The sequence below is a fragment of the Erythranthe guttata genome, chromosome 10 (genome assembly GCF_056151865.1).
Source record: "Erythranthe guttata isolate IM_541 chromosome 10, IM_541, whole genome shotgun sequence".
Classification (NCBI taxonomy): domain Eukaryota; kingdom Viridiplantae; phylum Streptophyta; class Magnoliopsida; order Lamiales; family Phrymaceae; genus Erythranthe; species Erythranthe guttata.
Window position 1 is genome coordinate 18,036,600 of NC_142542.1, and position 18,096 is coordinate 18,054,695.

The 18,096-nt window shown below is 38.2% G+C and overlaps 1 protein-coding gene across 1 annotated transcript; it reads left to right on the forward strand.

Moving 5' to 3' along the window:
* Window positions 1-3,687: 3,687 nt before the first annotated feature.
* Window positions 3,688-11,693, forward strand: LOC105965837 (putative aspartic protease At2g35615). The gene is made up of 2 exons (XM_088824805.1): window positions 3,688-4,108; window positions 10,642-11,693. The coding sequence occupies exons 1-2, from the start codon at window positions 4,078-4,080 to the stop codon at window positions 11,610-11,612; spliced, it is 1,002 nt and encodes a 333-aa protein (XP_088680931.1). The 5' UTR covers window positions 3,688-4,077; the 3' UTR covers window positions 11,613-11,693.
* The last annotated feature ends 6,403 nt before the right edge of the window (window positions 11,694-18,096 follow it).

The window sequence follows — 18,096 nt, forward strand, 5'->3', positions numbered from 1 at the left end:
TGCCGCCGGATTCCGGCGTTGACTCTTCGATTTTATTTATTTATTTATTTTTTTTTTTCTTCCGGATTTTTTCGCCGGTTTCCGACGTTAATTTTTTTTTTCTGGTCTGTTTTTTTGCGCCGCCGGATTCCGGCGTTGATTTTTTTTAGTGTTTTTTTAGTTTTTAGTGTTTTTTTTTTAAATCCGCCGCTAAACGTTGACCGTAATTGTGCTGTCACTGACAGTAAATTAACGTAATTATACTGTCAATGACAGTTAATTAACGTAGTTGTACTGCCGTTGACAATACATTTATGTAATTGTTCTGCCGTTGACATTAAATTAACGTAATATTATTATTTTTTACTTTTCGTTATTTATTTTTATTTTGTTTGATTTGTTGACAAGACAACGTAATTATATTACTGTCGTCGACAGTAAAATAACTGTAAACACAATAATATTACTGTCAACAACATCAATATTATTATTTTTTGGGTTTTTTGTTTAGTTTGAGTTATTTACGGAGTAGCGTAATAATATTACTATCTATTATTGTAATATTACTGTAAATACAATAATATTACTGTGGTTGACGGTAATATTACTATTGTTATAGTAATATTGTGTCCACCACATCAATATTATTACTTTGTTTGGATTTTTTTGTTTGTTTGAGTTATTCACGGAGTAACGTAAATAATATTATTGTCTATTATTGTAACATTACTGTGGTTGACGGTAATATTACTGTTGTTATAGTAATATTACTGTCACTCACAATAATATTAATTCTTTTGCCTTTTTATTATATTTACATTTGTTGAACGGTCAACATAGTAATATTACTCTATTACACAATAATAATGAGTTTTGTTGTTTTAATATTACTGTACTAGAGATTAATATAACAATATTACTGTGCTAAACTGTAGTATAGTTAATTTTACTGTGTTTAACAGTAATATAGTTAATATTACTGTCAATCACAGCAATATTGATGTTTAAACGAAAAAATAATGTTAAAGAAAAAAAATCGAAAAAGTCAACGCCGGAAACCGGTAGCGGAAAAATCAGGAGGAAAAAAAAAAAAAGTCAACGCCGAAGACCGGCAGTCAACGGCGGTGACGGACAAATTTGTCCATAAAAATGTGTGTTTGGGTCAAAATTGAATAATTTGTGAAATTTGGGGTCAAATCGAGGTTAAATTAAATTAAGGATGAAATTGGAACATATTAAAGTATAGGATTATTTTAGTTTTTTACAAAAATCTGGACCATATGTGGACTTATTTGTAAAGGAGTTTATTGTCTTGATCTCTTTATGAATAAGTATCCATTGATGGGCTTATTTGTAAAGATACCTATTTTTAATATTTACACATTTCCCCAAATTCCCGTATCTCTATTTTTGGAACATGCCGTTTCTCCGTATTCGTTTTCCCGTTTCCCCGTATCGTCTTTTCCGTATCAGTGTACATTGCAATTTGTGGGTGGAAAGCGTTTTTGTGGGCGGAAAAACGTCTTTTTTTTCTTTAAAAGAAAAGAAGAGTTGAAAGGTTTTCTAATCTAATTGGAATTCTTTTATAGAGTCCAAATTAAAGTAAAGTATAGAGAGAGAGAGAATATTTACATACGCACACAAACACAGAATACAAACAACTACAAGCAAAATCGATATTCAAATCCATGGCAACCAGCAGTGCAAGGAATTTAATCTGGTCAGTTCTCGCTGCCGCAATTTTGGTCTTCACACTCTTTGCCGCCGCCGATAAACCGCCGGAAGTAGCCAAAAATCAACTTCCGCCGGCGGAATTAGCTACGAGAAGGGCGGTGAAGTTTTATTTATGGTGCATGACGATGATGAACTCTAATCAAACGCGGTACTGTGGTCCATGGGAAATCAGCTGTACCGGACCTAGCTTAATCGGATGCAGATACCATTACGAAGAGGTTCAGAACCGTTATGAAAAGACCGGTCGATTGTCGGAGGATTACGTACAAGCCCTCAGAATGTATAATAATTACAATCAAACCGATGTAGATATAGATATTTGCAACCTCGCCTACAGCCGTTGTCCCAATGAAACCAAGGCGCTTAACACCCGTTGCACGACCGTAGGGCTAAAATCCGGTAGTTTTTTCTGTTCAAATATGTGAAGTGGTCATAGATGTTAAATTTCTTTTTTCTTTGTTTTTTTTTTCAAAATTTCCCTTGAAGTAGATTTTGGTGGATATGCAGCTTGTTTGCTATATATGATGAGTAGCATACATTTTTTTTTTATCATACTACATATTTTAGGATTATGATTTGAATGAAAAGAAGTGATTTTGGGGCTAAGATATAGGTTAAATTACGAAAACCTATCCGTGTGATTACGCTAAATCACGGAACAACACTCGACCTATCCGTGATTACCAAAATTTTGTTGATCTTACTTTGTTTCCATCTTACACAGAACCTCGGAAATATTCGACGAAAAATGCCTCGATAGAATGATTGTGCCCATGCACATTGTTTAAGAAATTGCTTATATATGCTATGATGGTTCATATTAGCAATCGTGAAAGTCTACTAACATAAACTATTACTACCAATGCCACCTACATTTAAGAGGCTTCTCTTCGGGGTAGAATCAACATTTTTTAGGGAATATCTTTTAAAAATAAAAATATCACGTGAAAAATCACACTGCAAGGGGTCGATGTAAGACGGAAAAAAATATCGGGGCGATTTTGGTAATTACGTATAAGTAGTGGTGTTCAATATTACTGTCTCAGATAATAATTTTGTGGGAAAATTACAGTTTATGTCCCTAAACTTTACCACTAAAATGACTTATGTCCTAAAATATTTCAATCCACGAAATATGTACTTTAACTTGCCACTTTTGAACACTTTATATTCTGCCGTTAACTTGCCACTTTTGAACACTTTATGTTCTGCCGTTAACGCCGGCAGCTAACTTCGACGTCGGAGGAGGCGGTTGTGGAGGAGCGGAGAAGAGGGCGCCAGGTGGCGAAGGACAGTGGTGGAGTAGAGAAAAAAATGATAGAGAAGGAGAAAAGTAGAGAGAGCTCGAGAGTGAGAGAATGAGACGATGGTAGAGCCTTAATTGGGTTTGGAGAGATCGAGAGTGAGAGAATGAGACGATGGTAGAGCCCTAATTGGGTTTGGCAGTTTGTGTAGTGAGGGCATAATTGAGTTTGTTATGATTAATAGGTTATGTTAAATTCAAATACTATATGAGGGGTATCAAAAAATGGTAAAAATTGTTTGGGCCTGCACTGTTGGCAAATATGTCCCTAACTAACCCTATTTAGATTGATATTAGGTTGATAGTATGGTAAAAAATTAAATGCTAAAAACAATGATGACGATGAATGCATAGTCTAACTAATTTTTTACTAACTTTTTCTCATGGGTTTTTGCTTTCATGTATTCTTGTTCAATGATGAAGATGAGTGAATGGTCTAACTAATTTTTAACTAACTTTTTCTCATGGTTTTTGTGTTTTTGTATTCTTGTTGATTTGTTGTTGATGGTTCATTAGTGATGTATTTTTTCACTACTCTTATTTAGGTCAATTTTAGGTTGATGGTACAACTGCTATTGACTTTTATATATATATATATATATATATATATATATATATATATATATATATATATATATATATATATATATATATATATATAGGTAACAGATATGCATAGACTATATTCCAAAGTTCTATTTTCTCTCATTCATATCTCAAAATACTGTTGTTTCATATTAGTTTAAGTCAAGATGATGGTCGGTTAGTCACGAGACTAACTCACCATCATTCTTTCAACTCTCCTTTCTTTGATTCTAAACTTAGTATGAAAGATCGTAGTCTCTTCGATTTAAAAAGCTCTATCTATAGAGCAAGTTATTTGGTAAGCAACACTACTAGTTCTTTGTTGCACTTAACCGACCTTGAGTCGGAACTTTATTCATGGAGAAATACAGGTTTTCTCGTCCATCTAAAGGTTGGGTCGAGAAATATGTCCCAAAATGTCTACATGGACACCGCCAGTAGCTTATTTTGGATAAACTGTGAACCATGCGGTCTTAATGTGTTGGGTCCTTTATTTCACCCGAAAGAGTCTGTTAGAATCCGAGAGGATTCTAATTTCGGTTTTTCAGCACGTGTGTGAAAAACGTGTGTCTAAAGCTAGGGAAGTTTCCTTAATGCTTTAAACTCTTATTTTGTCATTAATTTATTTAATTACATAAAGTGATGTGTTAACAAGGAATTTCTATGACTAAGACCTTCCTTTGTTATACAAATCCTTTTTCTTACGTGAATAAGAATCCCTAACCTAATGGATTTTATTTCATTGGTATTTTATATTTTATGGGAATTAAGTATTCATTAGTAGTGGGCTAATATTTCTTTTCTATTAAAACTCTTCTTTGTACGTCTAACAATAAAACCTAATGGGTTTCTTTATTTCTTGTATAGGAAGATTAAATCACGTATAAAAAGGAAGACATCAGAACGTGATTGTGCGCGGCTTTTTGGAGAGAAAAATAATTCTCTTTTCTTTGTTGCTCTTCCGGAGTTTTTCTATCGAGAGAAGATTTCAGAGAAATATTTTTTTCCTCTCGTTTTTATTGCTCCATCGTGATACGTGATTTTCATAGAAAATATATCGGCTTCAAGGCTTTGTGGTGAAGACACCAAGATTCAACGAGTATCACAAGTTTGCTTCTTCTATACAAAAAGAAGACCGGTTCTTCGGGAGAGGGGCTTAAACAGATCTCGGGAGGAGATCGATCCGCCGACTGAAGAAATCAGCGTTGAAGGGAGTTCAACCGTGCGGAGCAAGGGACGTGCTGCAAATTGAAGATTTATAATTCAGCGTAGTATACAAGAACGGCGTCAACAAAGAGGGAGTCTTTGTATTTTGATTAAGTCCTATTATTGTATTCGTAAAACTAAAAATTAGTAAATTTTATTTGCAGGTCCCCGTGGATGTAGGGTACAGTTGTATCCGAACCACATTAAAATTTGTGTCTCGTTTATTTCTGTTTTTACGAACTGCTTCACGAACTGTTGCAACACTTCACGCAACAGTAACGAAAAACTGAATCTGACACAAATAATTTATATCTGCACGAAATAAATTCTAACAATTGGTATCAGAGCATGTCACTAGATACACTTAGTGAGATTTTGGGATTTAATTTTTTAAATTGTTTTGTGCAGATATGTTTCATCGTGAAGGAGCGTCTACAGTACGACCACCTCTCTTGGATGAAACAAATTACTCTTACTGGAAATCGAAGATGAAGATGTTCATCAAGTCCGTTGATGAACGAGCTTGGCGTGCTATCGTGACTGGTTGGACCCCGCCCATGGCTAAAGGAACGGATGGTATGCAAACGGTAAAACCAAAAGAAGCATGGACTAATGAAGAGATATTACTTGCCAATTACAACTCAAGGGCGATAAACTCAATTTTCAATGGCGTTGGTGACAATCAGTTCAAATTGATAGCATCGTGTGAATCAGCAAAAAAAGCATGGGAGATCCTACAAGTGACGTATGAAGGCACATCAACTGTTAAAACATCTAAGCTGCAGATGCTAGCCACGAAATTTGAGAGTCTTCATATGGAGGAGGACGAGACGATTGCCGATTTCCACGCTAAGCTGTGTGATATTTCAAATGAATCGTATGCACTAGGTGAACAATACTCGGAAACAAAGTTGGTAAGAAAGGCACTACGTTCATTACCAGAAAGATTCGCTTACAGAGTTGCAGCAATCGAAGAAGTGAGAGATATCAATACACTAAAGCTAGATGAACTCATGGGTAAACTGCAAACCCAAGAAATGAATTTGAGAGCAAATATTCGAGAAAAGAAAAAGGTGAAGAATGTGGCATTCCAAGCTGAAGCTTCCCATGGCATCTCACAAGGCCAAACATTTCATGAGTGTGACATTGATGTTGAAGAATCCTTAGCAATTATGTCAAATAACCTCGAAAGCCTGCGTCAAAAAATCGAAAATAGAGAAAATTCCTCTCAATCAGGTAAGTCTGTTAACCCTAACAAATTTAAAAAGTTTTCTAATAATGGTTATTTTGGTGATGCAAAGTCTAGGAGAAAACAATGTCGAGAGTGTGGGGGTTTTGGACATATTCAGGCCGAGTGTGCAAACACTTTGAATAAAAATAAGATGTCACTCACCACTGTTTGGAGTGATAAAGAGGACAGTGATGAGGATGAGAACAACAAAGGAGATCAAACCACTAACTTTATGGCATTCAGTGGTACTACTTTGATGAGCAGAACCGAGGGAACTGTTGCAACAGTCTGTCCGACAGATTTCAGGTATGATGAATTATCTTTAAATAAGGACAACAGTCTGACTTCATCATTTAATTTTGCAGGTGAATCTGAGAGCAGTAGTGATGATGAAGAGCCAACACTTGAAGAGGTGAAAGATGTATATGAAAAAATGTACCGGAAGTGGCTTGAAGTATCTGAGGTAAATAAGCGCCTTGAAAATGATAAGCATGTTCTCATAGAGGAAAATAAAGTGTTGAAGGTAAGAATTTCTACTCTTGAACAAAATGTTATTTCTTCTAGTAGAGAAATAGATAGCTTGCAGGCTAAATTTGCTCAAACCCAAGATGTTATTTCTAAGTTTAATACTGGTAGAGTAACTTTGAATGAAATTTTGAACAAAAATCAGCCGAACTACTGTCGTATAGGTATAGGGGGTAACCAGCTATCTACTGGTGCATCGAAACAGAAAGAAAATCCTAAAAGAAAAATCAATTTTGTTAAGCAATCCACTGTTTCACAGACTGTTGCGACAGTTGCACCAACACAGCCATTTCAAAGAAAAGTTTTTGTTCCTACCTGTCATTTTTGTCATGTTCCTGGTCATATACGACCCAGGTGTTTTAAGTACTTGAAAATGGTTAAAATAATAATGGCCCGCTCACCACTTTCCGCTAAAATTGATCACACTTTTGTGTCGTCTCAAAAACCCAAGATAAAGGTTGATTTAGTGAATAAAACTCAACAAAAAATCTGGGTACAGAAGTCTGATATTAATTGTTTATCTGCCATTACTTCTTTAAACTCATCTGATGATAGTACTAACTGTTCCAACATTTCTTGTGACAAAGCTAGTTTGGGGAATAAAAAACTTGGTAATCTGAATTGTGATAATTTGTATGCGAAAAATAAGTTTATGAATCCAATCCAGCATTCGAGAACTAAACTTACTGATATTTGTCATCTTTTCATAAGGGGCTTGGTCGAAAAGGGGGTTGTCTCAATTGATTATGGTGCAACGGAGAATGAATTAACTGATGCTTTTGCAAAAACCCTTGATGCACAGAAATTTGATTCCTTGCGAAAATCGCTGGGAATTTATGTTGTTTAATTTGATGCAGTTGCATGAACTGTTGCAACAGTCTGTGTGTCCAGACTTGCAACTTTTAGTGGTAGGACACTTCATATGTTTTTGCATCTCATATAGGACCTGCATTAAGCATACTGCATATGATTGAGACAAATGTGAATTTGATACTTCGTGTTCTTCTAAACTTTGTGGGGGTAGAACTTCACCAATTCCCAAAATGATTACTTAAAAGGCTCCAACTTATTTATTTATCTGAATAGTCTTGTCATGGTTGGATGTTTTTATAGGGAAAAGCTGCCTCTTTTAATGAATGAAAGCTCTCTTGAACTACTGTTACTAATATATATATCTACAACCATTTGGTCAGTGAATAGTTCGAAGCCTTTTTGAGTCGAGTCAGTAAATCACGTGGCCGAAAGCTCGCTACATGGCCCAATTAGAAAGCCCAGGGGACTACACATTGCACGACCAATATAAATTATACATATGGTCAGTGAATAGTTCGAAGCCTAGTTGAGTCGAGCTAGTAAACCACTTGACCGAACACTCACTACAAGGCTCAATTAGAAAGCCCAGGGGACTACACATTGCACGACCACCATAATCTCGTTCCTTTTAATTGCTCTATTTTTCATGAGAAAAAGCTACCATTAGACGTGTGTGTACGCTACCTAATAAGAGCATCTTTGTGTTTGACTTGGGATTATTAAATTTATTGGTTGCATTGGCAGTCGGATTTTTGGGGATTGCATTTATCGTGAATGTGAAGATAAATCTCATATGTTTTGTTAGCCCATGTTGTATCCTATTCACATATGTCTCTTCACTCATGTTTATTTCTCATGTTTACTTCTTGTCTTGCATTAGGCATTATTTAAAAAAAAAAAAAAAAAAAAAAAAACAGAGAGAGAGAAAGAGAGACGGGATTTTTGTTTATGTGCCGGTTAAATTTATTTTTTTTGTTGCAGCCGGATCTATTGAGTTTACTCCTCTCATCTCCACGTTTCTTAGGAAGTTTGGCAAAGTCTGTAGTCTTTGTTATTTAATGTTGGATTTGATATCACTATCCTTTGATTTTCGCATTGCAATTATCGTGTGGTATTGAGTTGTGAGTTTGTGATTTTGTGTGCACGTCATGTATGGTGATTCTTCTTACTTACTTTCAAAATTCTCTCTTCGTTTGATCTTTTTGTTAAGTGTTTGAACAGATTGCTCGACACATCAAGATCATTAGTCCATGTTAATTTATCTATGCATGGTGATTGCCCAGAAAGGGGGAGAAAAGAAAAAGAACAGTAAAGTTGGCATGAACACAGGGGGAGTTCAAACAACTGTTGCCACAGTGCACTAAACAATTGCTGGAACAGTAGTGGAATACATGGGGAGTTCAGACAACTGTTGAGACAGTTCATCCGACAGTTTTTGGCACAATAAAAAGAATAGGAGGTCATTCAAGGAGGAGGTGATTTAAGGAGGAATTCATTGTAAAGGGAAGTTGATTCAGCTACTGCATTTTTTTTGTTGTTCCCTGCTTAATTGAACAATTTTACCTATATGCTTTCCTAAGCTGTTTTTGCTAAGAGCTTAAACTGTTTGATAAACTGTTGCAACAGTTTATATGTGCAGATGTTATTCTGAATTTGCTAACCCTTGTTCATGCATGTATCATATATTTAGGGGGAGTAAATGTTCTGACCAATCAATGCCAAAGGGGGAGAGTGTTAGAATATCGGTGGGATTCTAAGTCCACAACACCAAGTGGAAACCTATAGAGATGTTTATTGTCATTAATTGGTTTAGGTCTTCACAAGAATATAAAAGGGGGTGCTAATGCAGACATTATTTGCTGAGTTTTTTTTATCACGTGGATAATTTACCACGTTGTCATCCACCGCCTTCCAAGTCTATCAAGCCGAGTAAGCAAAGGGGAAGAATGAATGCATTTACAAGAGGAGCTGCCTAAAGATCATTCACAAAGTGAGATACACATGCAGGGGGAGCCGACTCCGTTGTGAACCACCTGCCGAAGCCACTACTGTGGGAACAGTTGCTGAAACTGTGGCACTTACTATTGCAGCAGTTGATGCCACTCTTGTTGTAGAAAAAGTTGATAATGATCTTTGTTTTATTGCTTCCGTCTATCATCTGATTGTCTTATTTTCTCAGGTATTTGATTAAGGGGAGGACTTGATTATAATAAATAGATGACAAAGGGGGAGATTGTTAGAATCCGAGAGGATTCTAATTTCGGTTTTTCAGCACGTGTGTGAAAAACGTGTGTCTAAAGCTAGGGAAGTTTTCTTAATGCTTTAAACTCTTATTTTGTCATTAATTTATTTAATTACATAAAGTGATGTGTTAACAAGGAATTTCTATGACTAAGACCTTCCTTTGTTATACAAATCCTTTTTCTTACGTGAATAAGAATCCCTAACCTAATGGATTTTATTTCATTGGTATTTTATATTTTATGGGAATTAAGTATTCATTAGTAGTGGGCTAATATTTCTTTTCTATTAAAACTCTTCTTTGTACGTCTAACAATAAAACCTAATGGGTTTCTTTATTTCTTGTATAGGAAGATTAAATCACGTATAAAAAGGAAGACATCAGAACGTGATTGTGCGCGGCTTTTTGGAGAGAAAAATAATTCTCTTTTCTTTGTTGCTCTTCCGGAGTTTTTCTATCGAGAGAAGATTTCAGAGAAATATTTTTTTCCTCTCGTTTTTATTGCTCCATCGTGATACGTGATTTTCATAGAAAATATATCGGCTTCAAGGCTTTGTGGTGAAGACACCAAGATTCAACGAGTATCACAAGTTTGCTTCTTCTATACAAAAAGAAGACCGGTTCTTCGGGAGAGGGGCTTAAACAGATCTCGGGAGGAGATCGATCCGCCGACTGAAGAAATCAGCGTTGAAGGGAGTTCAACCGTGCGGAGCAAGGGACGTGCTGCAAATTGAAGATTTATAATTCAGCGTAGTATACAAGAACGGCGTCAACAAAGAGGGAGTCTTTGTATTTTGATTAAGTCCTATTATTGTATTCGTAAAACTAAAAATTAGTAAATTTTATTTGCAGGTCCCCGTGGATGTAGGGTACAGTTGTATCCGAACCACATTAAAATTTGTGTCTCGTTTATTTCTGTTTTTACGAACTGCTTCACGAACTGTTGCAACACTTCACGCAACAGTAACGAAAAACTGAATCTGACACAAATAATTTATATCTGCACGAAATAAATTCTAACAGAGTCTTCTACCTATGAGCTAGAAGATTGCAACGATTATGATGATATTTGCCGAGGAACTGGTGCAGTTAACATTGATTGTGACAATGTTAAATGCAATTTTGTGATACAATATGGTTCAGCTTTTAGTAAAGGAGTCCTTGCCAAGGAACAATTTAAATTTGGAATTAGTCCACAAGTGCTAAAAGGCATTGTATTTGGTTGTTCATCTTACTCCAAAGGTATTAATGCCAATGGTGTTCTAGGGCTTGGTGGCAGTGCTCTTTCCCTCCGTGCGCAGAGAGGTTATACGAAATTTGCTTACTGCCTAGGCAATATCAGCGATAGGTCATATCTCTATAGCAGGTTGATTATAGCGGATATAATTACCTTCACAGGTTTTGAGACGCCGTTGATTGTAGACAGTAAATATTACATAAATTTGGAACGCATAGTGATTGGTGATATTACGTTAGCCGTTGATCCACAGACATTCAGAAGAAACTCAGATGACTACACCGGTGGAATGATAGTCGATAGCAGTTCAACCTATACCTTCATGCCACAAGTGGTAGTGAAAATGATCGAGGCTGAAGTGATCAGAGTGATTAGTTACAACGCCAACGAAAATCCTTACAGTCTTGTCAAAATAACGAGGAATGAGTCCATCCTACACGAAGGACCTGAAGGAGTGTACAACAGGCTATGCTATGACAGAGTTCTAACCAGAGACTTGAAATCTTTTCCAATTGTGCGATTTGTGTTCCAAGGCGATGCGAGTATGGAAATGATTCCTGAAAACGTTTTTCATCAAATTTCGGAAGATACTTTTTGTCTGGGAATCTTGCCAATTGAGATTGTGAATCGGGGTGCTACGGTTAGCGTATTGGGCAGCATAATGCAACAGTTTTGGTACATGGCGTTCGATGTTTTTAAGGAGAGATTTGCATTTAAAGCTATGGATTGTAGCGCATGGGATGATTATATCCTATAGGCAAAGAGAATCATATGTGACAATTGTAATAAATAAGTAGTTTTCTTTTCATTGAATGTGAATGCAATCAATCATTTAAAATATTATTGTTAATTAGAATTAATATTTCTCTATGAGTTTAATTAGTGGATGCATGTTTCTAGTTATCCACCAAAACTTGAACATGTGAACTAACAATCTTTTGCCAAACTATAAAAAGTTGTTCAGTTTTTAGTAGACATGCTGATTGAATGGTTACTTTTGCATTGAATCATTGTTAATTGTTCATCTGCACACTACATCGAATCATTGTTAATTGTTACCTACACACTACATCGAATCATTATTAATTGTTGATCTGCACAGAATCACACACACCCATGTGTAAGTGTGCTCAGTGGAAATTTATTTCAACCACATCAATGGTTAAAAACCACCCAGTATATTTCACCGAATGTAGCATTCACGGATCATCCTTGACACAAAGTGAAAATAGAAGCCAATAATAGATTTTAAAATCTGAAAACATCCAATTTAGAAAAGCCAATCAAAATTCAAAGAAGAACTTAATTTTATTGCCCAAACATATTCTAAAAATTGAACTTTTATTAAAATTTCATTTTAGATTGGTCCCTAAAATTACTTGGAATTAATTCTAGTGAAGTTTTTACATTTTAGTTTTCCGTTTGTCGAAAGTTTTCTAATCTAATTGGAATTCTTTTTCAGAGTCCAAATTAAAGTAAAATTCTGCCCTATATATATACATAGAGAGAATGTTTATTATTTACCCACGCACACAAACACAGAATACTAAATCGATATACAAATCCATGGCAACGAGTAGGGCAAGCAATTTATTCTGGTCAATTCTCGCCGCCGCAATTTTGGTGTTCGCACTCTTTGCCGCCGCCGCCGATCAACCGCCGGAAGTAGCAGACAATCAAAGGCCGCCGCCTCCGGAATTAGCTACGAGAAGGGCGGTGAAGTTTTATTTATGGTGCATGAGGTTGAGGAATTCTAATCGCACGTGTAATCCATGGGAAATAAACTGTACCGGACCTAACTTAATCGGATGCGGATACTCTTACGGAGAGGTTCGGTACCATTACGAGAAGACCGGTCGGTTGTCGGAGGATTACGTAGAAGCCCTCAGAATATATCATAATTACAATCAAACCGATGTAGATATCGAAATTTGCCAACTTTCGCGCAGCCGCTGCCCCGATCGAATCAAGGCGCTTAATGCCCGTTGCACTTCCACCGATATTAAATCCGGTCTTTATCCATATTTTTGTTGAAAAGAATTTCATGTTTTTTCTCCAAATTTTCTCTTGAAGAGTTGGAGTAGATTTTGGTGGATATACAACTCGAATGATTAGTAATTTAGTATTATTGGAATATTGGAAGTTCTTTTTTTTTTTTTGCTATTTCTAGATTTTATTTTAATTATTTTATTTTCTCAAAGTTGTTATTTCTGTAATAGCACTTTATCAAGTGAATAGCACTTGTTGGTTATTTTAGGGTAAATAGCACTTAACCCCTTGTGGTTTGGACATTTTGCACATGACGCCCTTATGGTATGAAATGAGGCACATAACCCCCTTGTGTTTGGACATTTTGCACATGACCCCTTATGGTATGAAATTATGAAATTAGGTACATAACCCCCTTTGGTTTTGACATTTTGCACACAACCCCTTATGGTATGAAATTAGGTACACAACCCCTTTTGGTTTTGACATTTTGCACGTGAGCCTCTTATGAAATTAGGCACATATGAATAAAAAATTGAAAAAGACAAAATAACTTTGATATGCCTAATTGGGCCAACCCAATGGGCTTATAACTTATTGATATATTGGACCACGAGCACAATGTTGAAGACCACTATCATCGAGGCCCAATCACCTTCAAATAAGGTTTGAGCCCAACAATCTCCACCAAGGTATAAATAAAGGTTTGAACTCATTCCTTAAGGTACGTCCTATTATCTGAGCAGTACTACAATATGTATTCTTTGGACTATTTATACTATCAGCACGTCTATCTTGAGCGTCGGAGGGGTTTCCTCCGGATCAACCCCCGGCCTAGTTCACGTGTTCTATGATCGCAGGTATCTCAAAGTCATCAAGCTCGTGAGCCAGTGATCCACTCTGCTCTTCCAGCTCATCCTATCTCAACTATCTAAGGTGATCTATCTCTATCATCATCATTTTGGCGCCGTATGTGGGAAGGTAAACAAGATCACGTAGCGCGCAAGATGGTCTTGAGACAGCTGCTCAGGGGAGTGTGACACTGCTAACAACCTCCCACCTCGTGGAGGCTCTGGCTTGCCACTTCCTCCTTCCCATGCTCGGGATCCATCACGAGACCCTCCTCGTGATGTCCCACTAGATCCTCAACAGGATCCACTTATTCCCGCCCCTCGAACGGTTCAGACAACCGATGAGGCCCTTCAACGCTAGCAAGGGTTATCGACTCCCTGGGCGCTTACCCCTGCCCCCAAAATATTTCGTTCGCCAAGAGTTATCGACTCCATGGGAGTTTACTGTTCCCCCTAAACATTTCGCTCGCCAAGGGTTATCGACTCCATGGGGGTTTACAGTGCCCCCAAAACATTTCGTTCGCCAAGGGTTATCGACTCCCTGGGGGTTTATAGTGCCCCCAAAATATTTCGTTCGCCAAGGCTTATCGACTCCCTGGGGGTTTACAGTGCCCCCAAAACATTTCATTCGCCAAGGGTTATCGACTCCCTGGGGGTTTATAGAGCCCCTAAAATATTTCGTTCGCCAAGGGTTATCGACTCCCTTGCGGCCTTACCTCCGCCCCCCCCCCCCTCAAACGGTTCAGATAACCGAAGAGGACCTTCAGCGTATGATCGCCGAAACTTCAACAAGACCAACTTCTACTTGCTCCTCTAATGGTTCAGATAACCGATGAGGACCTTCAGCGTACGACCGCGAAAGCTTCAAATCGCGCGCGCGAGACCCAAGAACAAGAAGAAGAAAAAGAAGAGAAAAGAAAGTGTGGCGCGCGCGCAATCCCCCCCCCCCCCCCCCGCAAAAATAAAAGACGTAAAAAATGGCTAACCCGTGCACAGCACGCGCGATGGCCAGCCGCGCATTTGCAAACGCGCGCCTCGGTTAGCGCCCGCGAAAAAAAAAAAAAACACGTGGATAAAGCATGCGCACGTGCACAACACGCGCGCCAGACCGCGCCGCCTCGTTCAGCGCGCGCGCTGCCAAGAGAGAGAAAAGCAAAAAAAAAAAAAAAAAAAAAAAAAGGAAGGCGTGGAGCACCGCGCGCCTCATCGATACGCGCGCGCGCTGGCAGACAAATTAAAAAAAAATAAAAAAATAAAAAAATAAAAAAAAAGAGAGAGAAATGCAGCAGCACAAGCACGTGGACATGAGCACATCTCCTAAAGCACCAAAGCAAGCCTTCCTCTCTCCTCCATTAATGCGCGTCCCATCACCCATCACCTCTCTTCTACATCAAATCCTGCGGCTACTCCATCAAGTCGCGCGGCTATGTCTACACACAATAGATCGCGCGCGATTTTCTACTAATTAAACCAAATTGCGCGCGAATTTCAACACGTTCCACAAAATCGCGTACTGATTTCACCTCGCTTCACCAAATCGCGCGAGAATTTCAACGCGCTCTACCAAATCGTGTGTGCTCTCTAAATAAAAATTATTATTTCTCCACGCCACACCAACAGTACATGGAACACTACAACACAGATCTACTCTCGACGCGATCCTTTCGACTTGACTCCCATATCGAATCGAGAGTGGGGGGCTTGCGAGATAACTCCCACGAGGAGACAACTCTCTCGGTCCTACAACCCACAGCGAGATAACTCCCACGAGGAGACAACTCGCTTGGTACTGCCAACCCGCAGGGAGAGAACTCCCACGAGGAGACAACTCGCTCGGTACTACCAACCCGCAGCGAGACAATTCCCACGAGGAGCCAAATCGCTCGGCACTATGAACCCGTTGCAAGGCAACTCCCACGCGGAGCCACCTCGCTCGGTAATAAGACTCGATGCGAGACAACTCCAACAAGGAGACAACTCGCTCAGAGCGACCTGAATCCGCATTCTCCCCAGTCGCGCGTCCAATGCTCCTATAACTTCGCTGCGAGACAACTCCCATGAGGAGACAACTTGCCTGAAATTTACTATATAATCGCAAGCTCAAGTTAGCACGGTTACAACCCTAGAAACACTTAGAGATATTATGGGAATCTATATAGTCTGGCCAGCTTGATTACTCAAAACTTATCTACTGGTTTTCGATGGGTCCTTCATTAAAATGTGGCCACGGTCCAAACATACTTACAACCCACGAGGTATAACAAGGGGCACGATCCCCATAAAAAAAATCTTGAGAGCCCGATCCCCTCCTCCAGTACATCACGCACAAGGCTATATGTAAACACCTACAAGCAACGCGTCAAAACATTGACAATGTCGATAAATAATAACTCCCACGATCCGTGCTACTACATTATCGCGAGACAACTCCCACGAGGAGATAACTCGATCAATTATATTACCCCACGACGAGACAACTCCCACGAGGAGATAACTTGATCCGAGCTACTACATCGTCGCGGGACAACACTGACGACTCAAGTAACTTATATCGCGACAAATTGGTCGCGCTACGCGCCAACGCGCCTTCACTCCCCTCCGACACACGCTCCAACACGTTTTCGCACACCATTAGGCTATACGCCAACGATCGACTTCTACAATTTTTACTCTCGACACGATCTGACACCCATTTCAACATGGCCCCCACATCGACTCGAGAGTGGGGGGCTTAATGATATGCATAATTGGGCCAACCCAATGGGCTTATAATTTATTGATATATTGGACCACGAGCACAATATTGAAGACCACTATCATCGAGGCCCAATCACCTTCAAACAAGGTTTGAGCCCAACAATCTCACCCAAGGTATAAATAAAGGTTTGAACTCATTCCTTAAGGTACGTCCTATTATCTGAGCAATACTACAATATGTATTCTCTGGACTATTTATACTATCAACACGTCTTACTTGGGCGTCAGAGAGGTTTCCGCCGGATCAACCCCCGGCCTAGTTCACGTGTTCTATGATCGCAGGTATCTCAAGGTCATCAAGCTCGTGAGCCAGTGATCCACTCTGCTCTTCCAGCTCATCCTATCTCAACTATCTAAGGTGATCTATCTCTAGCATCATCAAACTTGTAATCGAATCTCATTTTAGATCGGCCAAGGTTTCTTCTCCGGAAAAGACAAAATAACTTGTAATCGAATCTCATTTTAGATTGGCCAAGGTTTCTTCTCCGGAGTCAGCTTGCCGTTTGAGGTTCGGGCCTCTTACATCAGCGACAAGTTTATTACGTCCAGATGGGATTTATTACGTGGAGCAGCCCAGGTTTTCCAGCTTTATTTTTATTACAGTTTGACCCCCACCTGGGGCCCCTGCCGCAGTTTTTGTTTCTTCCTCAGATTTCCCTTTGGAGGACAGCACCAATAAGGGTAAAATTCATTTGGCACTCCTGTACTATGCGAAAATATCATTTACTTCATGGAGTATAGAAAACATCAAACGTCCCCTATTTTTTACGGTCAGTGGTCAAACTTTTAATAGTGTTAAATTTGAGTGTGAAATTACTTCTTACCCTGCATTATGTATGATATAATCCCTAATTATTTAAAGTTTATTTTTATGGATTGTTGACGATTTATAGCGTTCATTTAAAGTAGGGTTTTTTGTCGATTGTAGTGTTTGAGTTTAGGGGTTTTCAATTTTTTTTTTTTTGGGTTTTGCCTTTATAATATGAAAGTTTTGTTTTTAATTTGTATTCTTTCATAAGGTTTTATTTCACTTTTAAGGTTTCTTTTAGATTTGAGGGGTTTTCAGTTTTTTTTTTTTTTGGGGGGGTTTTGCATTCATGATCTACAAAGCTTCATTCTTATTGATTCGATTGTTTAAAATTTTTTTATGCATAATCAAAAGAGAGACAAGCTGACAAGAGTAAAAACTTGACTGAATAAAATGGGAAAAAAAAGCTGAAAAGAGCGAAAAAAAAAATGGTGAAAAATGGCCAAAAACAAAGCAAGATATAAATAGAGGTTTTTTGGGTATTTTGTCAAAAAAAAAAAGCCATTTTTTGGGTATTTTCGTCAATAAAAAAGCCAACAACCCTTAGCAACAGTCGGTCAAAAGGTTTGACTAACGGAATCAAGAAAATAAAACTAACGGTAGAGGGTGTTTGATGTTTTCTATACATCATGGAGTAAATGATACATTTCGCATAGCACAAGGGTGCAAAATAAATTTTACCCTATCAATAATGGAATAATAAAATCTTTTGGCCAAAAAAAGAAAAAAGATTTTTTTCAATTTGCCCCCGCTATAATCAAGAAACCCCCAAAACTGGAGGGACTGAAATTAGAATATCAGAAAATACTAAACATGGGGTCAAATTGTAGTTTCTT